Source organism: Sorex araneus, chromosome X (assembly GCF_027595985.1).
Source record: "Sorex araneus isolate mSorAra2 chromosome X, mSorAra2.pri, whole genome shotgun sequence".
NCBI lineage: Eukaryota > Metazoa > Chordata > Mammalia > Eulipotyphla > Soricidae > Sorex > Sorex araneus.
This window is the reverse complement of record NC_073313.1, coordinates 21,825,075-21,851,632: the sequence shown is the minus strand read 5'-3', so window position 1 is coordinate 21,851,632 and position 26,558 is coordinate 21,825,075. Positions and strand designations below refer to the sequence as shown.

Sequence of the window (26,558 nt, the reverse complement as noted above, 5' to 3'; positions counted from 1 at the left end):
TCGGCTGATGCGCTGAATAGAATTTAAATGACAACCATATTTGTCTTGTCTTTAATGAAAAGAGTAACTTTATGGGGCTGGAACAGTACAGCAGGTAGGGCGCTTGCCTTGCACACAGCAGACCCGGGTTCAATCCCAACACCCCATATGCTTCCCTGAATCCTGCCCGAGTGATCCCTGAGCACAGAGCCAGGAATAAGCCTTAAACACAGCCAGGTGTGGCCACAAACAAACAAAAAACTACCCTCTTTAAAAATTTACCGCTATGACTAATGCCTACCACCATTAACGTAAAATAATGCTTAGCTTTTTTTTTTTTAACATTTTCCCTTAAAATGCATCCAAAGCAGAAGCTGTTTTTAGTTATCTGAGATCAGTTTGCAAGGTTTTATTAATAAAACTATTATTACAAAGATGTTCAAGACAATCAGAATTCAAGACTTTCTCCAATACAGAGAAATGAGAATCATCAGAATTGAACTTTACCACCCAAATCATTGACACTCCCATTCTACTTTTCCTTAGAATTGTCCTAAATACGCCTTGCCTAGCCGGACACAACCAGCTCCTCTTCATTCTAGCATCAGTTAGTGCCTTGGTGGGATGGGGGTGTCATCAGAATTAGCAGGAGTTGTTGAGTCTCCGCCCCAAGCTACAGTTCAAGTGCATGTAAGTAACGTGTAGCTATATGGCAAATACACCTGGTTTCTCTTCTAAGAGGGGAAAAAAGAAACAGATTCTACTAACAGCAAAATAGCGTTCCAACAATGATAGTATCATGTTTTAGTTGTTTGGGGGCCATACCCTGCAACGCTTGGGGGGCATGTGGAGCCAATGATTCAACATGCGGCTCTTATATGCAAAGCAGGTGCTACAGCCCCATGAGCCATCACCCACCCCTGGCTCAGGACCAGCATTTCAAATCTCAGACAGCATGTATACGAAGCACTGCAGAACATTCTAGAAGACTATGAGATGGTACACGGGATTGAACGTCTGCCAACCTCTTTAGAGAAGAAATGATCGAAAGCCTATCTATCTCCTCAGAACATGACTCCTTTCATTCAGTTACTTCTGTGGCAATCCAACAAAAAGCAGGGGGGGACAATAGACATTCATTTTCATTTATCTGTTTATTTATTTTGGGTCTTGGGTGCTACATCCAGCAGTGCTCCGGGTTTACTCCTGGGTCTATGGAAGCAGAGAGATAGTACGGGGCACTTGGGTGGCCAATCCCCACACTTCCAGGCTCCTAAGTACAGAGCCAGGAACAGCCACTGTGTGGATGGCACAAGAACAGTAAGAGAAAAATCCAAGAAGACTGTTACATACCACGAACTGATGTTAGGACAAAGACTCTTAGACTGAGCACATTCTATTTAAGAATGGACACCAAGCGGTCAGAGTGATGGTACAGTGGGTAGGGTGCTTGCCTTGCAAGTGGCCGACCCAGGTTCGATCCCAAGCACCCATATGATCCTTGGAGCACCGCCAGGAGTGATCCCTGAGCACAGAACTAGGACTAAATCCCGAGTACTGCTGGGTATAGCATCAAAACAAAACAAAAAACAAAAAAAAAGATTCCAAATATATATATATTTGCATTCTGGGTCACACCCGGCGATGCACAGGGGTTACTCCTGGCTCTGCGCTCAGGAATTACTCTTGGCAGTGCTCAGGGGACCATGTCATGTTGGTAATTGAACCCGGGATGGCCGCATGCAAGGGAAACGCCCTACCCGCTGTGCTATCGCTCCAACCCCCCAAATATTTCATTTTTAATGCTGCAAATTCACCATATAGAAAAACTGATTCCAGTAGTAGAAGCTTAAATCTTTAGAACACAATAATAGAACAACCAGTGAAGTGTGACAACACGTTACTCTACCCTCTCTGTAGATGTGAACTCAGCGACACGCACTTCCCTGGACAGGCATTCCTGCTGCTCTTGGTCTGGGTTTTATTGTCTCTTTCTACGCAAAGTCTTTGCAAAAAGTTTCACAGTAGGGATGCAAAGTGAACTAGGCGTTCATATCTAATATACAGGTAAGACTAGGAGCAGAAATAAGCTTTTGACTTTCAAGTGTAAAGAAAAGCCCAACCTTCTCTCCCCTCGGGTCAATTTTAAAAAGGAGATTCGGTGAACGAACAGGCTGTGAACCGTTGAGCGTGGATGTGAATAAAGTTGTTACCGCTGTTCAGAATAGGCCCTAATCCGGAATGATGATGCAGCGGATAAGGCGTTTGCCCTGCGTACAGCCGACCCAGGTTCGATCCCCGGCATTCCATAGGGTCCACCCGAGCACCTCCGGGAGTGATCCCTGAGTGCAGAGCCAGGAGTAACCCCTGAGCACTGCCCGGTGTGACCCCCAAACCAAAATCCAACAGAATAGGCTCCTCAGCTATCTGGTTAGAAATCAAGAAATGGCAGCCAGAGGTGGGCCCGAACAAAGACCAGGAGCGCCCTAGTTCCGTGAGATTGGAAGTGGGAAAGAAGGCACCGGGCTGAAATAAAACAACAGACACACGAAATTTCTCTTGTAATTTTAATTGAAGCACTGCTATTCATTTTTTAAAATCTTTCTTAAAAGCACCAAATTTTAACATCTAAGTCAATTTGGGCGGGGGTGGGGGGTGGTAGGGAGAGCTGGGGGAGGTGGGGGGGAGAAACACCATCAAGAATTTTCCTCCAGAATAAAAACAATGATGTTCATTCCTCCGAACAACCAAATTTGAAGTCTATCAAAACAAACAAAAAGAGAGAGAGAGAAAAAAAAACCCACACAGAACAAAAGTAACAAAAATCACATTCTAGGGGTTCAGTGCATGAGCGGCTCTTGCGGCGCTGCCTAGGCATCCTTCAGCTGACGTTCGAGAAACAACACCCTAGCTCATCAAAATAGACATTTTCCATGTGTTTTTTTTTAATTAAGAATAATTAAAAAAAAAACTTGAAGGAATTCACCATCAATTGCCTGACTCGTTTTGATGGCATGTACAGCATAGGAAGGTCAGGAAGGCTATTTGCAGCACATGTGCTGAGGGTCAAGCTCTTCAAAGTTTAGCTTTCTTCCAGACAGTGTAAAATACCCACCTGGACAGTGAGTCAAGGAAAGATAACGGATCACGCGCGCGCGGGAAACCAGGCATCCCTCACAGACACGTGGGAAGATGGGTGAGCGCTTCTGGCTCACGGCATCTGGCATGGGCTGCGGATGGACGGGCTGTGGGTGGCCAGGAGGCGGACACGACATCAAGCTGCTCTCACGGGGCACCGAGTCCAAGCGCTCTGAGATGGTTTCGGAGATCAGAACAGGAAGGGCAGAGAGAGGGAGCCCCGGAAGGGGTGGAGGGCGGGGAGAGAGCTGCAGGTGGAGAGGGCAAGAAGGAGAGAGGAGAGGAGAAGGAGCAAAGAGGGGAGAGCAGAGAGAGGGGATGGACAGGCGAGAGAAAGCAACAATGGTGGAAGGATGGAGGCAGAGACCAGCCAGAAGGTAGAGGCCATTTCTGTCAACGCTACCCATCAAGTGATTCCTAAACATCTCAAAACATGTCGCACCAAGCGACCTGGGGAAATATGGAGGAGGGGGCATCTGCCAGGGGTGCCCAGTGGTCGGAGAGGGGTGGAGCGCGTTCCTGTCCCGGGCTCACAAAGAGCCAGGCCACCCCCACTCTGAAGGATGCCCGCTAAAGAGCACAGCAGTCTGGAACACGCGGCGCGTGTGCAGACTAAAGCCCCTTTCAGAAGCAGGAAGCTCCTTCTCCAGTACCCACTTCCAGCATGGCACTCCCCTGGCCGTGTCCTCCAGACTGTCTCGGGTTCTTTGGGCCGTTTTTTAGGGGGGCGGAACTCCCAGAGACGCTAACATTAACACTGCTGCTCACTCTCCACTGCAATCAGGAGCAAGCGGAGTATGGAAAGGAATTAGCAGATTCAATGATCAGATTCAGATTTTTTTTTCTTTTTGGATCACACCCAGTGATGCTCAGGGGCTACTCCTGGCTCTGCACTCAGGGATTACTCCTGGCAGTGCTTGGGGGACCCAATGGGATGCCGGGGATCGAACTTGGGTCGGGCTGCCCTAACCGCTGTACTGTGGCCCCGGCCCCCAGATTCAGATTTTCATACCAACGGCCAACGTTAAATTAGGGCAGTGACCCAGAGCAGGGTTTCTGAAGCGCTTGGGTGTGCATCAATCCCTCGAGGGTTAAGTAGGCTCAGGACCTCCCGGGGCCAAGGAGGGTAAGAAAACGCGCCCATCTCCATGATTAACCCATTCTGGCCAATGCCGAAGATCTCAAGAGGTGCTGGGGCATGGAAGTCCCCAGGGGAGCGGTGACAGACCACACCCAGTTTCTGAGGGGATCGGGATACGGACAAGGCCCCAGGACTCCAAAGTGCAGCCAGGTTTGAGATCCAGCATCTCCTATATGCTAAGCAGCAGCTTTCTACCTCTTCGCCCCAGTCACTAATGACGGAAATGCAGTGCTGGAGGCATATTCCGTCTGCAACTGGGATGGAACAGGTTAAACTGGCAGGGCATTTACTCAGGTCTTCCGCTCTGGCCCCACAACGGTATGGTCCAAGGATACAATTCCAAGTATGAAGGGACACAGACGATTTCCTTTGAGAATTCCACAGGACAATACAGGCGCCCGAGCTGTTCTTCATAGAGTGACAGGGCTTCCGTCAAATTGACGCAGTTGCCCTAAATCAAAGAGAGAAAAGCAAACAATGGGATCGTTGAGTTCCACCGAGAGGGGCTCGCTCGCCGGAAGGTCTCTCACAAATGAGAACACATCAGCGCTCTAGATAAAAGTTCAGCTCTGAAAATGAGATAAGGCTTTCGTACGTTCACAAATTGCTTTGAATTCTATTTATAGATCCATTAGCTCATTATCCTGCTACCTCATTTACCAAGCCACTGCAAATTATCAGAGTATGAAGCAATAGAAAGCAAGGAGACCAATTCCTCATTAGTGACGCAGTCACTGTCCCAGCACCGTGCAATTAACCAAGATTCATCCACATAATCCACTCGAAATACATTTTCCCACCAAATCACTATTGTGTTGAGAAACAAATACCAAAAAGATGCTCTTAATTTCCAGAACAGCTGCAAATCATGAACCTCCCAAGAGACACGCTGACACCAAACTATATTTCCTCCCCATGCTTTCCCCAAATCTGTGACTTATTTATTCTTTTCCCCCCTCTTAAATGGATTTATCAGTGGCTTACAATCTGATGGAATTTCTGGGCTCCACCAAGCTTTATATATCTGTGACATATTGATTTATTTTAAGGCATAAGAGCAAAAACTGAAGCGAGGGATGTGGCCCAGTGGTAGCACTTGCCGTGCATGTACGAAGCTCTGCTACAATCCCCAGCTCTGCAAACAGCAATCATTAAAAATAAGTAACAGGGGCCGAAGCAATAATACAGCAGGGAGGGCATTTGCCTTGCATGCGGCTGACCTGGGTTCAATCCCTCACGTGCCATATGGTCCTCTGAGCAACACCAGGAGTAATTCCTGAATGCAGAGCCAGGAGTAACCCCTGAGCATTTCCGGGGTATGACCCAAAAAGCCAAAACAACAAATAAACAAACAACAGGGGTCGGAGAGATAGCACAGCAGGCAAGGCACTTGCCTTACACATGGCCAACCCGGGTTCAATCCCTAGTGTCCCTTGAGCAATGCCCAAAGTGATTTTTTCTTTTTTTTCTTTTTTTTTTTTTTTTGCTTTTTGGGTCACACCTGGTGATGCTCATGGGTTACTCCTGGCTCTGCACTCAGGAATTACCCCTGGAGGTGTCAGGGGACCATATGGGATGCTGGGAATCGAACCTGTCTCAGCCGCGTGCAAGGCAAACACGCTGTGCTATTGCTCCAGCCCCAGGAGTGATTTCTGAGTGCAGAGCCAGGAGTAACCCCTGAACATTGCTGGGTGTGGCCTCCAAACCAAATAAATAAGAAAACAAAAGTTCATTCAGAATATACATACTACAGAAACACCCTAGGTTTCACTTCATGCTAAGTGCTTTTTTTTTTTTTGGCTTTTTGGGTCACACACCAAAATGCTCAGGGGTTACTCCTGGCGGTGCTCAGGGGACTGTATGGGATGCTGGGAATCGGGCCAATGGCGTGCAAGACAAACACCCTACCCACTGTACTCGCTCCAGTCCCCCATGCTGGGTGTTTTCTCCTGACGTCACTATATTCTAATTTTTCTCCCTTTCTTGCCACTACTCGTCCAGCCTCTTCAGCATCTAGGGTTGGTCAGTGAAACGAGTGCCAGGAAACATCTGGATTTGAAACAGTTCGGGATAAACCAGGACCACTGCAGTAGCAAGCAGCCACTCTGGAACCAAGAAGGAATAAAGGTGAAGACGAGACTGAGCACAGAAGCTCAGTGTATGGGGGGCTGGAGCAATAGCATAGTGGGTAGGGCATCTGCTTTGTATGCGGCAGACCCGGGTTCAATTCCCAGCATCCCATATGGTCCCCAAGCACCGCCAGGAGTGATTCCTGAGTGCAGAGCTAGAAGAAACCCCTGTGCATCGCCGGGTATGATCAAAAAAAAAAAAAAAACTCAGTGTGTGGATACAGGACCTGCCCATTCACCATAATACTTCTCTATATTCTTTTGTACTCTCAAGTCAGAAGGGGAATCTGCTTTCAAAGACCGCTGTTTAAGGAAATCTCCGAGACTCTGAACATTGGGAAGAGTACTGAATTTTATTTTGTTGGGGGGGGGGGCACATCCGGCGATGCTCAGGGATTACATCTGGCTATGCACTGAGGAATTACTCCTGATTTTTTTGGGAGACCATAGGAGATGCCAGGGATCGAACCCAGATGGGCACATGGCAAGGCAAACACTCTTATCTGCTACACTATCACCCCAGCCCCAGAGTACTTTTTTCTTTTTTGTGCCCAGCAAAATATCAAGTATAATTTATTAAGAATTGTTCTAGAAAATAAAGAAACCTAGAAAACCTAGAAATGTTGTTTCTGTGCTGACTGCATTTCTGTGCTGACTGCATTTCACCGCAGCATCGGTGAGTTAACACAAAGGCTAGAGCGCATGCTTGGCCCGCAAGAGTCCCAGGGTTGGATGACTGGTACCCAGGGTTGGTTTCCGGAGTGCCCCCAAACCAAGCCCCTACCTGCCAAAAAAACAAACAAACAACCCTTCACCATCAATTTGCCTCAAAATAGTCAGGTACACACGCGAGAAAAAACGATTTAGAAATGAAGGCAAGCTGTACCACATACTCCAGAGACTGGCGTCTCAGAGCCAAGCAGCCAAGAAAGCCAGCTTGCACAGTGCAGTAGGGAGGTAGTCGAGAGCTAGCCCAGGTGGTTTGAACTCAGCACGTATGCACAGCATGACATCTGCCTCTGAGGGCCAGCCTGTTTAGTAACCCATCATCTAGGGTCCTAGATGGGCTTTAGCCCAAATGCCCTCGGCCAGCATATAATTTGCTTTCGACATCAAGTTCACCATGAGAGTATATAAACACCACATGTGTAATTTAAGATTCACAAATAGCAAAGACCGCCTGGTTGTTTTTAGAATATATCACCACTGGCGAGGCTATAGAATGGAAATGCCACCAAGCTGCCCAGCTGGCTGACTTGCTCTCCTCGTCCTCCAACACCGGCGCCATGCACACGCTCCTTCTGGGGAGGCGCTCTTTCCAGAGAAATGGCAAGGAAACAGGAACGTTCCCGTTTGTTCTTCCCACAGGGTCCAAAAAAAAAGTAGTTAAAAAAAAAAACACCAGGGGCTGGAGCGATAGCACAGCGGGTAGGTTGTTTGCCTTGCATGTGGCCGGCCCGGGTTTGATCCGCAGCATCCCCTATGGTTCTCCGAGCACTGCCAGGAGTAATCCCTGAGTGCAGAGCCAGGAGTGACCCCTGAGCATCGCTGGGTGTGACCCAAAAAGAAAAAACCATTTTCCACAAACAGAGATCTTCTCCAATAAAATGACGCGACACCTTTCCAGTTCCTCTGAATGGAAGTGGAACTGAGCGCATCCTGTACAAGCAGGACACGCGAGTTTGGGCCCTGACCAGGGACTCCCCTGAGTACGGCCAGGAGCAACTCCTAAGCCCTCAATAGTGTAAGGGGCGAAACTGACGCCATGACAGGCAGCAGAAATCAGCAAAACCAGCTAGGTCTCAGCTGAAGGAACTGAAGTTCCTGGAACTGGAGCAGTCTCGGTTTCCCAGCGATGAAACAGCGTGTCACTAGCCCACCTGTGCCCACCTGGGGAAGTTCCTGGGCCCAGCAAGTGGGCGCAATCAGTCAGGCACAGTGCCCCAGAAATCCAGAAATTGCCTTCTGTTAACCCTAAAAGAAGGGGTACCTTATGTAACCATCCACTGCCAGTGGAAACTAGTTTCACTATTGCCTGACCAGTGTTACTCTAGACACTTGCCCAAACACCCTTGTTTGGCAACTAAGTAAGATTTCTTTCTGAAACAATAAGGCCTGGACTGCTTATGTCATCCAACCCTATATAGGCTGCTCGCTGCCTGAAGTCGGGGTCGCTATCAAGAGACCACTCTGTGGGTGCGATAGTGGACCCCAGTCTACTGGAATAAAACTCCTACTGCTTTTGCTTTATCGAGCTAGTATCTCCCTGTCCGTCTCGCCGCTTGGGAACCCAGAAGTCTGGGCTTAACGCCAGGTGTGGCCCATCCCATCCCCCCAAAAGGGCAAAACCTGGAAGATGCAGAATGAGAGTCTAACAGAGGGAGAGAGCCAGAAAAGGAAACAACTCCGAGGGTTGAAATCCCTTCAGTTGGGGACTGGCGAGCTAGAACAGGGATTAGGGCGCTCGCCTTGCGTGCAACCAGCCCAGGTTCGATCCCTGAGCACAGAAACAGGAGTAAGCCCTGCTGGGTATGCCCCCCCCCACACACACACACGGAAAAATCAATCCCTTTAGTTCTAGAAAACACTTCTGCTCCATGTTAGGTGTGAGTGGGTGGGTGTTCCTGACTCTCACTTTACAGATTTCTGCATACTTGGGGCATCTGAAAAAGTACTATCAGTGGGGGCTGGAGCGATAGCATAGCGGGTAGGGCATTTGCCTTGCACTCGGCTGACCCAGGTTCGATTCCCAGCATACCATATGGTCCCCTGAGCATCACCAGGGGTAATTCCTGAGTGTAGAGGCAGGAGTGACCCCTGTGCATCGACGGGTGTGACCCAAAAAGAAAAAAAAGAAAACATACTGTTAGTATGTATATCTGTACAGGTCCAGAAGAATTGATCTCTAACAAGGCTACTTCTATCAAGTTCAAAATCAAGAAAAACTAGAAATAGAAATGGTTTTGGGAATCTCACATGTGAAGCATCTATAAAGAAAAAACACGGGAGTAGAGGAAATAACACTACAAATGGTTACTTCTAGCAGGTGCACAGGGCTGAGGGAGCAATGCAGTGGTGAACAGTACTGGTCCAGTTCTCAAACAAAATTTTCATCTCCATGGACAAGAATGCCAACAACATAGTTCTGTGTCTACTAGACTTTTGAAATGAGGGCGGAAGAAGGAGGACACGCCCCAGATCTGCTTCCTACTTCTCTAGGAGCAATTCCGGGTGCAAATTCCCAGAGCTCAGCCTCAGCCCGGCAGCTCAATTCCCCCGCATGCGCAACAACTTCCAAGTTGCAGTCACCGTGAGCGACATCCTGAACGCACCACTGGGAAAGAAACAAGTTCAAGCAGGAGTGTTCAGGCAAACAAGTTTGCCAATCATTGAATCACAGGCCAAACCGTTTCCTCTCGTCTTCCCCCTCACTCGCAGGTAAGAGGGGCAGGCAGGCCCACCCCGGAGAGAACTCCTAAGGGCACTGCTACTATGAAAGTAGATCGGAGACACGGGTACAGGTACACAAGTTCACTCAGTTGGTCATTTGAAATCTCACCTTGCGAAAAGACAGCCTGTGAAAACGCGTGACGGGATGCCGACAGAAGAAAGATAGGAGGAAAAAAGGAGTCCCTACAGAGCTGGCAATAAGAGAGTGGGGAGGGTGCTTGCCTTGCATGAGGCTGACCCAGTTCAACTCATGGCACCCTAGAGGGTCCCCCACACCCACCAGAAGTGATCTCCGAGCACAAAGCCAGGAGATAAGTCCTGAGCTCAGCCGGCTGTGACTCCCAAACTAAATCAAAAGCTAATAATAAAAAAAAAACAAATAGGAAGCCCCTAAGCAAGCAGCTTCTCTTTGCTCATTCATGCGTGTCCAGACAGCTGGCATGATGGCAGAGGTTGTCACCCATGTGCACCTGGGTGTGGCCAGAGACCAAGAAAAGCCAAGGGCACAGGGAGGCGTGGGATCACGGCCCTCGAGGAGCCCAGTGACAGACTACAGAGTAGCAAGAGGCCCCAGATGACAGGGTCCCAGCAGATCTCAGACCAGAGATGCACACACAAAGCAGAATGACGCACTGGGACCGCGATGCACCGGAGGAGGGCAAATGGCATGAGATGAGACCGAGACGTGGCAAAGGAGACCAGACACTGGGCAACAGGACAAGTGATGTTGTACATGAGCAAAAGGAGAGATCTGGACATCGGGGAGGCGCCTGGACCCATCTACGGTAACTGTACAATCGACTTGAACTTCTTATGCCTCTCAATTCGGCCTGCACATCTTTCATTCGATTCTCAAGGACCCACACGCTCAGGACTAAATCCACTTTTGTGGTAGCAATATCAGAGGAGTCGAAAAAGCCTTCACTGGCAACCCCTGCAGGAACCAAACCACCAGACCATGCTATCTCCAGCGGCCTATAGCCACCAGTGTGTCTGAACGGCCCTGTGTGACACCGTCAAACTATACGTGTACGATGGGAATTATAAATGAGTTCACCTTGAGCTCCCCACAGTAATGCATGCAGACACAGGAAAGCAGTCCTTTTGGACAATTCCTGGCAACGAGCACAGCTCTCTCTATATATATATAAAACTTGGAAAAATAGCTTGTCAAGGCAAGTTGTCAAGGCCATGATTTAAGACATTTAAGAATGGACCGGCGCCCTCCTCCCAGGGAGCGTTTCAATTAGCCTTCCCAACTGAGCTGGTACTTCCCCGAGAGACAGTCTACCAGCCAATATTCAAAACTACAGTCACCCTTTCTACCCAACTCCACCTGGTGTCTACTACAAATTAATTGGTCTACGTCAAAGCCAAATGGCTTTTAAGTTTTTTTTTTAAAAAACCCAACGTCGGGGCTGGAGCAATAGCACAGTGGGTAGGGCATTTGCCGTGCATGCAGCTGACCCAGGTTCGATTCCCAGAATCCTATAGGGTCCTCTGAGTACCGCCAGGGGGAATTCCTGAGCGCAGAGTCAGGAGTAACCCCTGGCATCACCAGGTGTGACCCAAAAAGAAAAAAAAAACACCAAAATCTCACATTTTCTACCTTGGTAAGGTGGATGATACTTCCTTCTATTTGCAGAAACATTAAAAGAATCCAGGGGGTGGAGCAATAGTATAGCAGATAAGGTGCTTATCTTGCATGAAGCCAACCTCGGTTCAATCCCCAGCACCCCATAAGGTCCCCCAAGCACTTCCAGGAGTCATAAGCCCAGAGCAATGCAAGTGTGGCCCCAAAACAAACAAAAAGAATCCAAGTCTCCTCTTCTTCACTGCTGGTGGGAATACCGACTTGTTCAGCCCTTTTGGAAAACAATATGGACGATTCTCAAAAAATTAGAAATTGAGCTTCCATCTGATCCAGCAATACCACTCCTGGGAATATATCCCGGAGAGGCAAAAAGGTATAGTAGAAATGATGTTTGCATTTGTATGTTCACTGCAGCAATGTTTACAATAGCCACAATCTGGAAAAAACCAGAGTGCCCAAAAACAGATGACTGGTTAAAGAAACTTTGGTACATCTACACAATGGAATACTATGCAGCTGTTAGAAAAGATGAAGTCGTGAAATTTGCATATAAGTGGATCAACATGGAAACTATCATGTTGAGTGAAATGAGTGAGAAAGAGACAGACATAGAACAATTGCACTCATATGTGGAATATAATGTAGCAGAGCGGTATGAGCTAGCAATGATGCAACTTCTGGCAGAAATTTCTCTGGACTTAGTTACTAAAATACTAAAATACAGAAATCCAAAATCTCGCAGCCACTATTGTGGCTACACAACCTCATATCTCTTCATTCTCAGCAATGGTAAACAAATTATCAAATGCTTCCTTTCCAGCAGGTCTGACTTTGGGGGGGGGGGAACTCCAAACAATAATAGTGAGTCTTTTGTTGAAATATTGAATGTAATCAAAGTAAAGAGAAAATAAAGTGAAATTTATCAGTTACACAGGCGGGGTGGGGGGTTGGAGGGTGGGGGGTGGGAGAGAGGTTTACTGTGTTTTTTGGTGGTGGAATATGTGCACTGGTGAAGGGACGTGTGTTTGAGCATTGTGTAGCTGACATTTAAGCCTGAAAGCTTTGTAACTTTCCACATGGTGATTCAATTAAAAAAAAAAAGAATCCAAGTCTCCAGGCGTGCTTGGTTTGAGACATGTCCACTCCTGTCCAACCTAATCCAGTGCACGTGGGTTACATTTCCGTGAATAAGATGTCTTGGTTTGAGCAGGCTTCATCTGCAGGTTTCCTACAAAGCCCAGGTCAGACGCTACCACACCTATGAAGGGCCAAAAAGGGCTTTCAGTTTTGCAGATCACGACATCTGCATTGCTACATTGCAAGGGTGCCACTGCAGCCAAAAGGCAGTAAACGGATATGGTCATGGGCCGTGAAAACCTTTACCAAACCGAGTGAGTGGTGAGTAAGATTTGGAACACAGTTTGCAGAAATTGCTTTTTTTAATTTTCCCCTTTGTGGTTCCAAGAATGAAACCCAGGGCCTGACACATGTAACGCAAGTGTTCTACCATTCAGCTGCATCGCCTGTTCCACAGCCTTGCTTTACACAGTCAAGTCTAGAGTGTGTAAATAACGATGTGTCAACTCCAGGGAGAAAGAATCCACTCACTGGCACTGGCGTGATCTCTGCGTAGGTGTGTGGGGGCTAAGGGGCCGGGGTCAGGGATCCTTCTCCAAGCAGGGGGAAAGAAGAAAACAAAACCAAGGAGTCTCTTGGGCTGCTAAGTTGTCTGAAACACAGGCCAGGAGCTCCTCTGGAGAATCACGTAAGAACTCTTGGTTACTTCTTCACATTAAAACACTTTAAAAGGGGTGGGGGGGGGAGCGATCATACAGCAGGCACAGCATCTGACTTGCACACAGCCCACCTGGGTTCAAACATCCCATACAGTCCCCTCAGCAGAGGGCAGAGCCAGGAGTAACCCCCGAGCATTGCCAGGTGTGACCAAAAAAAAAAAAAAAGTCACCTCCCGATGTCGCAGCCCGGTGTGTGTGATAGCCCCACAATTAAAGGCTGTGAGCTCCAGAGAGCACTGCAAGGACAATAAGATGTGCAAGCAGACAGCCAGGAGCGTGAGCCCCAGGATGCCCTCCACCCAGCACGCGCACATACCCCAACTAGAGAAGGGGACAAGTAAGCACCACTGAAAAGAGTGCAACTTCCCGCAATGCGTCGCAGCATCAACGTATGTGGTATGGGCCTTGATCCTCAACAACATCATCATCGGGAGAAGGGAGGGAGGAAAGAAAGAAAATGTGCAGGGGCCGGAGTGACAGTACAGTGGGAAGGGTGTTTGCCTTGCACGCAGCCAATCTGAGTTTGATCCCCGGCATCCCATAGGGTCCCCCTGAGCACCGCCAGGAGTGATTCCTGAGTGCAGAGCCAGGAGTAACCCTTGAGCATCGCTGGGTGTGACCCAAAAAGAAAAAAAAAGGAAAAAATGGTAATGACCCTAAATAGCTCTGACAAACAAGTAAGAGAAAGCTGCTGGAAACAGCATTTCCCGGGAGGAAGGGAGGGAAGGAGGGAGGGAGGGAGGGAGAAAGGGAGGGAGGGAGGGAGGGAGGGAGAAAGGGAGGGAGGGAGGGAGGGAGGGAGGGAGAAAGGGAGGGAGGGAGGGAGGGAGGGAGGGAGGAAGGAAGGAAGGAAGGAAGGAAGGAAGGAAGGAAGGAAGGAAGGAAGGAAGGAAGGAAGGAAGGAAGGAAGGAAGGAAGGAAGGAAGGGTGCAGCTAGAGAGGCCAGAGTCCAATTCTACCAAAGAGTTTGTCTCTTTTGCGCTAAGGCAAGGGGCCTCTGTACCAAGCAAAGAGACTGGATTTCTTTGTCATCATCTCCTCTGATGACATCCGCAGGATTTTAAGACCACGTGCAGGTTATACATGGCAGAATATGTAACCTCTTATCGAGAAATAGAAACTTCTCGTTTCATTTTAAAATGAAGGAATCTGGGGCTGGAGAGAGCTCAAGGGGTAGGAGTGGTACCTGGTATATGACAGTCCTGGGTTTGACTCTTGGCAATTCACATCAGCACCGAGGCCAACGCCAGAGGGAACCGGCTCAGGGCTTCCTCAGCAAGGCTCGGGAGATACCCCATCCCCGCCACCCGCCCATCCTCACCCAATAAAAAAGAAAGAAAAGGGAATGTGAAAAAACACAATTTACTTCCACCTTGTGGCACCAGCTCCTATTACAGCCAAAATAATTTTCTCCCGCTTTAAGTGGATTCCTTGGCTTTTCAAGAGCCAGCGGGAACCAAGGAGATTCGCAATCGTCTATCCCCATCTGGTGGCGGCGGTGGATACTACAGCCAACGCGAAGCCACGGGAATGGTGGTGGGACAGACAGGCCCGCACAGAAAGCTTTGACCCCCAACACATGAGAAGTCAGTGATTTTAGAAACCTTTCTGCCGAGAGAGACGAATCGAAGCCTGCTGCTGATTTCCTTCACAGACAGAAGCTTCAAGAACATGCATTCAAGTTTCAAGAGAGAAACTTCTTACTGAAGAGCGGCAGGCTGAGTTAAGTGGCCTACCTGTGTAAAATATTTCCCGTCTTGTTTCAGTACTTTCATGGAGAGGTCAAGAATCAGTCTCAGAAATTCCCATGTGGAATCTGGATTTTGAAAGAATGAAGCGCTGTTAGTGTGGATTTTAGGCATTAGAAACAGCATTAAAAAAAAAAAATCAAGCATTCCCATTAATAACCCACAAGACCAAAAGTGGAAGACCCAGAACTCAAGAACTTAAGAACCCCGGGGGGCCGGAGCGATAGTACAGTGGGGGAGGATGTTTGCCTTGCGTGCGGCTGACCCGCGCTCAATTCCCAGCATCCCATAGGGTCCCCTGAGCACTGCCAGGAGTAATTCCGGAGTGCAAAACCAGGAGTAACCCCTGATCGCTGGGTGTTGACTATCCCCACCCCAAAAGAACTTATGAGCGAGCCCTAACAAGAGTGTTGGATTGGGGGGTGTGCGCCCACGCAGGCGCGAGGGAGGTCGGAAACAAGTGTCCGGCCAAGAGCAGCCCTCGCATAACCAACGGTTCCACCCAAAGCAGTGGTTGACATGTGAAACAGGAAAACAGCTGAAAAGGAAACAAAAACATGCCAAGTAAGAAACCACACTGGCCAGAAGGTGGGGGGGGCACAGAGTGTGCCGGAAGGTGAGTTTATAGAAAACAGGCTAGTACAGCGCGCAGGGCGCATGCTTTGAATGCAGCTGACCTGGGTTCGATCCCAAGCCCTGCCAGGAGTGACCCCTGAGCAGAGACAGGAGTAACCCTGGAAACCGACGGGTTTGGCCCCAAAACAAAACCAAAATCGAAGGAACTTGGCCAGGGGATACTGCTCAGTGGGCACGGTGCACCAGGTTCCATCTCTGGCACTACCAAGACAAAGGAACTTGGAATTTAACAGTCTCTAAGGTCTTTTTGCTCCTTTCATCCTCACGTGGTGCTAAGAGAAATATGTCCACAAATGGAGTCTTTGGGAAAGCAAAGTAAGAAAAAATCTACCTTCCTCGGGAGCCGTGGAGATGGGAACAGCCGTCAAGTCGTTGATCACGTAGTCAAACTCCCTCCCTTCTTTGGCGTACCTCTTCAGTACTGGAATGCAGTCTTCTATGAGAACCTTGAAGAGGGGACAGAGCGGAGGTGCATGAGCTCAGAGAAGGTCGACGTAGCCCTGGCGCTCCTGCCAGAGAACGGCGCCTCCATCCACACCTGGAACAGCTCAACTTAAGAACTTTCTGGAACTGTCTATCCTTCTTCCTTTCTTTCTTTTTTCTTAAAAATACACATATTTATTGACTTTGGCGGTGGGGGTAGGGGGTATACCTGGCAGTACTCAGGGCTTACTCCTGGCTGTGATCAAGGTTCCATATCTGGTGCAGAAGATCAAACTGGGGCCAGCAACATGCAAAGCAAGTGTCCTGCCCCTGTACTATGTCTCTGGCCCCGTACCATCTCCTTTATTCCAAAAAACTATTCCACAGCGACTATTATCATGCCTCATGGTGCAAATGCAGAAGCAAATTTGAGAGATAGCAAACTTGTCCCAAAGACCCCCAAAAGTGAGTCAGGAAGTCTAGGAAGGGAATAGTGCCACAAAGCCAAGTTCATACTTTCTACCTCTGCTCAGTACTGCCTCTCCCATGGCTATTTTAACCTTCCACCTCCTGGCCTGCTCTGGTAATCACCGACTAGCTCTCATTGCATACTGATTTACATGTGCGTGTCACCTGCATCGCATGAACTGAAGGCTTCCCAGCATCTGCAAAGACTTAAGAGTGTTGCTGCTAGGCTGGAGCGATAGCACAGCGGGTAGGGCGTTTGCCTTGCACACGGCCGGCCCGGGTTCGATCCCCAGCATCCTATATGATCCCCTGAGCACCGCCAGGAGTAATTCCTGAGTGCAGAGCCAGGAGTAACCCCTGTGCACCGCCGGGAGTGACACAAAAAATAAAAAATAAAATAAGAGTGCTGCTGCTAACGCTGTGATGCGTACCCGCCCCCATAAGCAGTCATGGACCCAAGCAGCAAGATCTGCACAGCTCGGGCCTCTCGGCCTTGACCAGAAGTGGCGGCCAGTCTTCGAAGACTGTGACCCCTTCACCCGTGGCATCTTATGTCTCGAGAATGTCAGACTTGAACTGAGCAGTGTCCTTAACGTGGGGCCAAGACCAGGCACCCCACAGGCGATTTCAAGGACTCGCACAAGAGACTCATAACACCAGTGGGGAGGGAACTGATTACTCAGAAGTGGTCCAGGATCAAATGTCCGTGACTGACACAGGAACCTGGCTGCCACCTGGGGGACGTCAGGAGCGGCTGGGTGCTGCTGCCGCTTGCACAGTGCCCCATCAGGAGCACCCACTGACCCACCGAGAGCAGCCTGTGCGGTCAGCGGGTCCAGGGAGAACAGAAAACCTCCTGCAGGGGAGATCACCGTTGGCCTCAGAGAAGGTGAAAACAAATTAACCGAGCGGTCGGCCGGGATGCTCCTCCCTCTCAAGGCCCCCTGATGTGAGCCCCCCCCTGCACAGAGAGGAGCTGGATGGAACCCAGCGCTTCACCCCAAGCCCCGAAAGGTCAGGATGAACTAGAGTGCCTGCCGACGCAGAGACAGAGACTGCATGGGGCGGGGGGTGGCAACTTCCGGGGGAAGGCCGCCAACTGCAACTGAAGCAGAGAACTATTATTATTCTCAGTGATAATAACAGCACTATCAGGAGAGAATCATGATCTGCAGAGGAAGTGAATGCTCCAGACATCTAGAAAGCAAGCAGAGGGGCCGGAGCGATAGCACAGCGGGTAGGGAGGGCGTTTGCCTTACACGCGGTCGACCCGGGCTCAATTCCCAGCATCCCATATGGTCCCCTGAGCACCGCCAGAGGTAATTCCTGAGTTCAAAGTCAGGATAACCCCTGTGTATAGCCAGGTGTGACCCAAAAAGCAAAATAATAATAATAATAATAATAATAACTAAATTAAAAAAATAGAAAGCAAGCTGAATTCAGAAGATTTTGGTACAGTGAACAGGTTAAGGCAGATTAACGCTTTTCGGGGACTGAAGAAGATGGTATAGGGGTTAAGGCACTCACCATGCATTGGCAAAGCCAGGTTTAAACCACAGTCACCAGATCACTGCCAAATGTGACTCTGAAGCAACACCAGGCGCGGCCCAACCACCCCCCACACACACCAAAGAAAGGTCCCTTTCAAACAAAGCTGCTTCTGTTGGCTAGGAACCCGGCAAGGGAACACCTGGGAGCTCCTGTCCCTCTCTCAAGCTTGTGTCTTCACCCACAGGCAGAGCCTGGGCCCCTCCCCAGGCACTTCCCCAAAGTGGCCTTCATTTACCCAAGTCCAGTGGTGCAAAGGGGCTTGTTAGGAATAAGACACGGCTCTCACTTACGGCTCTGCCGTGTTTTCACAATCGCAGGACAGGAGAGCAAACATTCTACCAGATGCTCCTTTGCTGTGAAAGCTCAGGAAAGTGCAAGGGTTTGGGTGCTGTGAGCCAGGCCGAGATGGCAAAATATACTTAGCATTATCCAAGTATTATTGTAGCATTTGTTCTAAACCACACTGCTGCTCTGGATTTGCCCCTTTCTGGGTAATGAAGTTTTAAAATTTATGCACTGAGCTTTACAATCGTGGTCATGTTTTCCTAACTGAAGCCCAAAGGCTCAGCCTCACAGGGATAGCAGAACAAATGCTTGTGTCATGGGGGAGCATATTGGTTTACTGCTGGCCTTAATAGTTGAAGACCTGGGTACTTGCTAAAAAATGATCTCAAGGGGCCGGAGCGATAGCTCAGTGGGTAAGGCGTTTGCCTTGCACGCGGCCGACCCAGGTTTGATTCCCAGCATCCCATATGGTCCCCTGAGCACCGCCAGGAGTAATTCCTGAGTACATAAGCCAGGAGTAACCCCTGTGTACCGCTGGGTGTGACCCCCTCCCCAAAAAATCTCAAACATGCTATTGAAAATCATGATAGGTTTCTTCAGAGTGGTTCTGTCTGCGACCCCTACAGATCATCTGATGTTGGCAAACTGTCCTCTGGGTCACCTCAAGTCACCATCTTCCCCACATCCCCCATTTAAGTAAGAAAAGCTGTATGGGGAACCAGAATGACAGTAGTGAGTAGGGCATTTGTCTTGCCTGTGGCTGACCAAGGTTCAATCCTCTGCACTTCTTATAATCCCTCAGTACACCAAGAGTGGACTGAAGCGATAGCACAGCGGGTAGGGTGTTTGCCTTGCACGCAGCCGACCTGGGTTTGATTCTTTTGTCTCTCTTGGAGAGCCCGGCAAGCTACCGAGAGTATCCCGCCCGCAAGACAGAGCCTGGCAAACTACCCGGGGCGTATTCAATATGCCAAAAACGGTAAGAACAAGTCTCACAGTGGAGACATTACTGGTGCCCGCTTGAGCAACTCGATGCACAATGAGATAACAGTGCCACAGTGCTACACCAAGAGTGATCCCTGAGCACAGAGCCAGGAGTAAGCCTTGAGCAGCTGGGTGGGTGTGGCCCTAATACAAAACACACAAAAGCTTTATGAAAATGCAGCTCTCTGGTTTATTTCCTATTGCCCTTAGCGGCAGAGCTGGTGTTTGAGAGAGACCTGCAGGCCTGAACTACGGGCTGCCCCCTGGAGAAAGGTTTGCGGGACCCGGTTAAAGGGCAGTGACATGGACCTTATTGATAAGCACCCACTGTTCAATAACTTCAAGTTAATCTTGAGAAGTCATTAAGGATCTCTATTTTGTAGAGAACTTGAGTTTTTTTTTGGGGGTGGAGGGGGCCAGGATCCAGTCCTGAATCTCTGCAGCCCAGAACTAACCCCACTCCCAAGCACATGCGTGTTTCAGTTTCCTGGGTCTTCTTTTGAATCAGCTTTTTCATGCTGCTGCTCTCCTCATTAATGAGCTAAACAAACCGTTTCCACAAACGGCCGCTACTGAAGCACGCCCGCCCTCCCCTTTGGCAGGCACTGTGCTTCCGGGCCGACTCGCAAGACAGGAGTTTGCGTCCCCGTTATAATCGGGCCTCTGATTACGACCGTTACAACAGCTAGCTTGTGCTTCTGTTTACATTTGACATGCATGTTTTCCTCAACCCACATAAAGACCTCGAGAGACGTCTACATCACTTCTGTAGACTTACTTATAACCTCGAATAAATGTCCTTTCAACTCACTAAACTGAAACACGAAACTGAAAACTTCTTCATCCACCAGCTAGAAATCCCCGGGCAGGGAGACTGAAACTCTGCAGGCGCAAAAAGGCTGGATCACGATGGAAATGTGTCCAAAAGCAATGGCAAGGTGTAGCTAATCTGAAACAAACTTAATGAGCCCTGAAGCACCTCACTCCCTGCCCGTTCTAAATCTCTCAAATGGTATCCTTTATGCCTGAAAACAATCACAACTATACTCTAATGTAAATATGCTCCTGACATCCTATAAAAAGCTAACATGATAGGACGAGAGATAGATTAATAGGGGGAGCCTATGTTCTGAAGCAGGAGACCCCAAGGTTTGAACCTGGTTCCCCACTTGGCCCTTGAGTACCACCAGGGGTGGCTCCCCCCAACCCTGAAAAAAATAATCAAGCTGGACCCCAGGTCTGATCCTGGTTCCCCAAACACTTGGTTAGCCCTTGAGTACCATGAGGTGTGGCTGCCCAACCCCTAAAAAATCTAACTGAATGCATACACTTTAGCAAAGTGTGGGGTACTAAGTATTAACTTAAGCTGCCAACAAACTTAAGTACCATTAAATGGGGTCTCCCCAAAACATGCACTTTGATTGCAGCACTTACTAAAATAGCCACTTGTTTATACCTGAACATATAAGATTTTATGCAAACAAGCTAAATTTACGTAGATACCTCACTCAGTGAACACTGAGTATGGGCAGTCAAGAAAATGATACAAAAAGTAGAGCGAGGGGCTGGAGCGATAGCACAGCGGGGAGGGCGTTTGCCTTGCACACGGCCGATCCGGGTTCGATTCCCAGCATCCCATATGGTCCCCTGAGCACCGCCAGGAGTAATTCCTGAGTGTATGAGCCAGGAGTAACCCCTGTGCATCGCCGGGTGTGACCGAAAAAGAAAAAAAAAGTAGAGCGAGTGCAAAATATACAAACAGTAGAATTTAGGAGAGAAATTAATTAGCGAGAAATTATTTCTCTTAAGTCAAACATTTTAATCATCTACGCCACTGTTCCCCCCAAAGTCGGCAGTACCATTCTACACTGTGCCAAAGTGGGGTGCTTCTTGTGTCTCCTGTTAAAGAATATAGATTAACAGAAGCAACAGGGGACAATCAAGTATTGTTTTCTGAAAATGGATGGTACATCAAATCAACCTGGGTACCTCTGTGATGTATGCTTTCTAACGCACCCGAATTCCCTCTGAAGGAGATCTAGGTCAGGTTTAGAGGCAAGAGGCAATAGGCCTGCCAGGTCAGAAAATGATACATTTTTTTTGGCTTTTTGGCTCACACCCAGCGATGCACAGGGGTTACTCCTGGCTCTGCACTCAGAAATTACTCCTGGCAGTGCTCGAGGGACGACATGGGATGCTGGGAATTGAACCAGGGTTGGCCGAGTGCAAGGCAAATGCCCTCCCGCTGTGCTATTGCTCCAGCCCCAAAATGATACACTTTTATGGAAGGACATGACATCTTTTATGAGAGGTTAATTAATGTCCTTAAATTCAAAATCTCGCACTGGCTGTTCCTAAATGGTTTGTACACACAAAGCATTTTCTGTGTACAGATAAATCAGAGTTAAGATACATATAAATACATGATACATATAAATCAGAGACAGGGTCTCCCCAAAACATGTGCTTGGACTGCAGCACTTAGTATAATAGCCAGGATCTGGAGGAAATCCAAAAGCTCAAGGACAGATGAGGGATCAAGCTGTGGTATGTAGACACAATGGGATACTATGCAGCTGTAAGAAAAGCCCAAAGCTGGCAGTCTGCTGAGCCCTGGATGGAACTGAGGGGAAAAAAACCAAGATAAAGACAAACAGTGGATGATCCCATTACAGAGATACAAAGACAAGGGACTAGATAGTACTGAATGATGCCAAACCGTTGGCTTACAAAACTGAAATGACCAAGCAGAGGGGGCAAAGACGGGTGGGAGGTGACGTGGACTGAATACCATAGCGACACGGGGGGAGAGTGCTGGACACTTTGGAGGTGGTAAGGAAGAGGAAAGGTACATCAAGACCATACGCAACACGACTTGTAAAAAACCTTACCTTAACTAGAACAGTAGAAACATTTCAAAAAACAAAAGAAAAGGAGGGGCTGGAGCAATAGCACAGCAGGTAGGGCGTTTGTTTGCCTTGCACGCGGCCGACCCGGGTTCGATTCCCAGCATCCCATATGGTCCCCCAGCACCTCCAGGAATAATTCCTGAGTGCAGAGCCAGGAGTAACCCCTGTGCACTGTTGAGTGTGACCCAAAAAGCAAAAAAAAAAAAAATGTGCTTTGTTGGACCCTGCTGAAGGCTCTTTTATCAGCTCCCCTTTATCAAAGTTGGCTGGACTCGGGAGCCCCAGAGAAGGACAGGTGAGAGCCCTCCCCGCCCCACGGGACGCAGCCCCAGCAGCCGACCTCCACAACCCAACTGCCGCCGTGCTCCAGGCCACTCCCCACACGCTCAGGCTGAGCCTCACATATGAGCGAACATATTCCTGGACTGCGCGACACATCATAAGACACTCTCTACCCATTCTCTATAATTACCACACCATATTTGATGGGGTTCAGGCAGTAGGCAACAAATCATAGAGCAAAATATATATATGCATATATACATAGTTTCAGACATATATACCAAAGCTCACATCACCCAACTTTAACAACATGTTAGTGATATCCTATAGAATGTCTAAATGGCTTCTGCCAAAAACAGAACAATCTTCACGGTGTTTCCTATATGAACATTTTTTTGTAAGCATGCTCAGCACTTTTTCATAACAGATAATACAAAATATATTATTTCGGTTGTGTTTTGGGACAGGGATTGGGGCTTGGAATGGAAACATCCCAAATTTGGTAGTGGGAAGGTGTAATGGTGGTGAGATTGGTGTTTGAATATTAAATGTAATCAAATATTGTAAACTAACTTACAAAGTTACAAAAAAAAAAGTCGGCTGGGCCAGAGCGATTGTACATCGGGGAGGGCGCTTGCCTTGTACGGGGCCAACACAGGTTCAATCCCCGGCATCCCGAATGGTCCCCTGAGCACCGCCAGGAGTAAATCCTGACTGCAGAGCCAGGAGTAAGCCCTGAGCATTGCTGGGTGTGATGCAGAAAGCCAAAAAAAAAAAACAAAAAAAGGTTGGCCTTCAAAAAGACCTCAACTATCATAGATCCTGTCCCTAGGGCATGCAACCAGAAAAGACTGACCATACCCAAACGTCATCTCAAACTCTCAAAGCTTCCCTCTGTTCTTCTAAAGACCAATTTATTTGCCTGAGCACCAGCTAGGAGTCATATGGAGCAACTGCGTACCAAACAAAAGAATCCAAGCATCTCTCCTGCATTAATTCTCTCCAAGAAGCCAATGTCCCTGCCTATTAAGGTACTTAAGTATATATTCTAAATCTCCTTCAATTTTCTCTGGGTATTTCCAATGTGGACATGGTAATAGACATCTATTTCTCTTATTAATTTCACTAATAAAAATCTTCGCCAGGATCTAGAGGGGTAGGGGAGAGATGAACATATTTAAATTAAGAGTATATATTTCTTTGATCTTTTAAAATTAATTTATTTTGGGTGGGCATACCAGCAGTGCCCAGGACTTATTCATGGCTCTGGTCTCAGGGATCATTCTGGGTGTAGTCAAGGGACCATATAGGGTAGTAAGGTTGAAGCCCAAGGCCAGCAGAATGCAGGACAAACACCCTACCCACTATACAATGACTCTGGCCCAAGGATCTACTTATTTTAACCAGTTACACTTAAGGCTGCTTTTTTAAGATCCAGTTCCCACAAATAACATATCGATTATTTTATCAGTTGACTTCAAGATGTTTTATGAAAACAATTACCTGATAGCAGTCTCCTTTAAGATTGTCTAAGACATCACCACACGTTTTTCGCATGAACTTCTTACATCCATCAATCACCATTTGGTCAATGTTCCAAACAGGTTAAAGAGAAATTTCCCTTGAAATTGAATATACTAACTGAGATCATTGGTGGTGGAGAATGGGCACTGGTGGAGGGATGGGTAACAGATCATCATATGACTGAAACACAAACACGAATGTTTGTAAGTATGTAACAGTGATTCACGGTGATTCACTAATAAATTTTAAAAAAAGAAATTAAATATACTACAGACTTCTGAAATAGTGTATCTTTAATGAAAAGGTTAACTCAAATGCAAAGCTCTGTCACACTAATTTCAAAAATGATGAATGTGCAAAGAATGGTTTCATTTTGCACCAAACACAGAAAACGGCCCAAATTTCATATTTCTGGTCAAGAAGAAGCCACCAGAGGCTCTGCTGAGCAAACACAGGACAAGGACCAAGTCCCGACTAGATCATCTCTGCTCTGTTAGCACTGACATAAAAAGGCCGGCACTAAAATGAAGTGTTGGGGCTGGAGCAATAGCACAGCGGTTACGGCGTTTGCCTTGCACTGGGCCAACCCGGGTTCAACTCCCAGCATCCCATATGGTCCCCTGAGCACCGCCAGGGGTAATTCCTGAGTGCAGAGTCAGGAGTAACCCTTGTGCATCACCGGGTGTGACCCAAAAAGCAAACAAAAAATAAATAAAATAAAATAAAGTGTTTGGTCAAGGGAGTTTGAATGCACATTTGCCTCCTAACAGGATCATGCGTGTTCAGGCAAAAGAGGAAGAAAGCAAAAAACATTTATGAAACTTTTTCTTTTTACAGCAAAGGATATCTCTACCATAGTGACCATCTTTGGTTTCAGTTTGACTATTTCACATAAAATGCCCCCGTCTCCGCCTCCCAGGATCAGGACATCTTTGCCAGTGTAATCCTCTTTGCCACTGCCCATGATGGCTCGGGTGTATGCCAAATCACTCTCTGCCAAATCTAGGGAGGAAAAAAACAGAGATCTCAAACGGTGAACTCCATCCAAAGCCCAATATCCTCTAACTCACTGTCCTCTAGAATGTGCTGGACTCCAGCCTAAAATGGAAACTGCATTCATCTTCAATCTTTAGGCACGGCCAATGTATGAGGAAATTTCACTTTTTGAACTGTAGGTCTTTTTTTTAATCAGTGCCATCTACCTGGCACTTAACACAATCGATGACACACATATATCTCCTAATGGGGGAAAAAAATCAACCTTACAAGTAATCCTGATATGCTCAGTAATTAAAAGCTATCACATCTCCTCAGCTGGAGGACTGTATCATTGATCTTTGCTTCAAAAATACAAGGACTCTGCATGTGAGAGGTCCAGATTCAATGCCCTCATCGTCACAGGGAGGGTTTTCCTCACCCCTGCCAGTTTCTTAAAAGACAAGCAATTATTTTTCTCTTAACATACAATCTAATCATCCATAAACTAAAAATGTAGAAAAAGAAATGTAAGGAGAAAGTTGTCATGGCTTTGCTATAATGCATAAAACTCTCAGCAACCCACAGGTGAGTACGATGCAAAAGTCTATTTCAAAAAACAGCAACACCAAGCGGGGATTTGGGAAGCTACACAGCAGTGGTACCCAGCAGGAATATTGTTTTGCCCATAGGGAAGGGTCTGGAATACTTACTAACATCCCCACTAAGGATGAGGATATTCCCAAACTGCTTAGAGTGCAGAATTTTAATGTTCTGATAAGGTGAGTCTTCATCATACACCACTTCATCTATGTCATACTCAACCAGGCGGCCATCAGCGGTGGGCCAGTATCTGTCGATGGCACCTCCTCGAACTATGGGTGGCAACCTGGAGAAAAGAAAAAGCAAGACAGGAATGTGCCAGATGAGAAGCTTGCTTCTGGTGAGGCTACCAGAAACACAGACCCGGATCTGAGAGGAAGACCAGGCTGTGTTTCACTGGTAGAGTGGCTGCCTCTCACAGCCCATCTGACACCAGTACCACACAAAAAAGTGCACTCAGAAGGGAGTGCCCAGAAGCAAACCCAAGGACACCCTGCCTCCCCATCAAGTTTCCTGAATGGTGCAGTACGTAGCCACACCATGGACTTTCTAAAACATGTGTTTTTTAAATTGAATCATTGTGAGATGCAGTTATTACAAAAGTCTCATGATTGTGTTTCAGTCACACAATGTTCAAACAAACATCCCTCCACCAGTGTGCATTTCCCACCACCAATACCCCAATGTACCCTTCCGGGGACCCCCCATCCCCAGCCTGCCTCTATGTCAGGCCTCTCTATATCTCTCTTTTCAACCCTCGCTCCCCCCTCTATGCTTTTTGAGGTCACACCCAGGGGCTACTCCTAGCTCCACATTCAGGATTACTCCTGCCAGTGCTTAGGGAACCATATGAGATGTTGGGATGGAATCCAGGTCAGCCAAATAACACCCTCCCCGCTGTACTATCGCTCCAGCCCTCTCCACTTCTCTTCCTTGTTGTTGC

The 26,558-nt window shown here is 47.9% G+C and overlaps 1 protein-coding gene across 1 annotated transcript in view; it reads right to left on the bottom strand.

The window, feature by feature from the left end:
• Positions 1-2,538: 2,538 nt before the first annotated feature.
• SMS (spermine synthase) overlaps positions 2,539-26,558 on the bottom strand; it is a 62,047-nt gene continuing 38,027 nt past the window's right edge. Inside the window, exons 5-11 of the mRNA XM_055121415.1 lie at positions 25,726-25,901; positions 24,885-25,039; positions 24,017-24,106; positions 15,943-16,057; positions 14,964-15,043; positions 4,594-4,709; positions 2,539-3,094 (exon numbers count right to left, since the gene is read on the bottom strand). Of these exons, the coding sequence (XP_054977390.1) occupies positions 3,055-3,094; positions 4,594-4,709; positions 14,964-15,043; positions 15,943-16,057; positions 24,017-24,106; positions 24,885-25,039; positions 25,726-25,901 (772 nt within the window). The 3' untranslated portion in view covers positions 2,539-3,054. The remainder of the gene's footprint in view (positions 3,095-4,593; positions 4,710-14,963; positions 15,044-15,942; positions 16,058-24,016; positions 24,107-24,884; positions 25,040-25,725; positions 25,902-26,558) is intronic.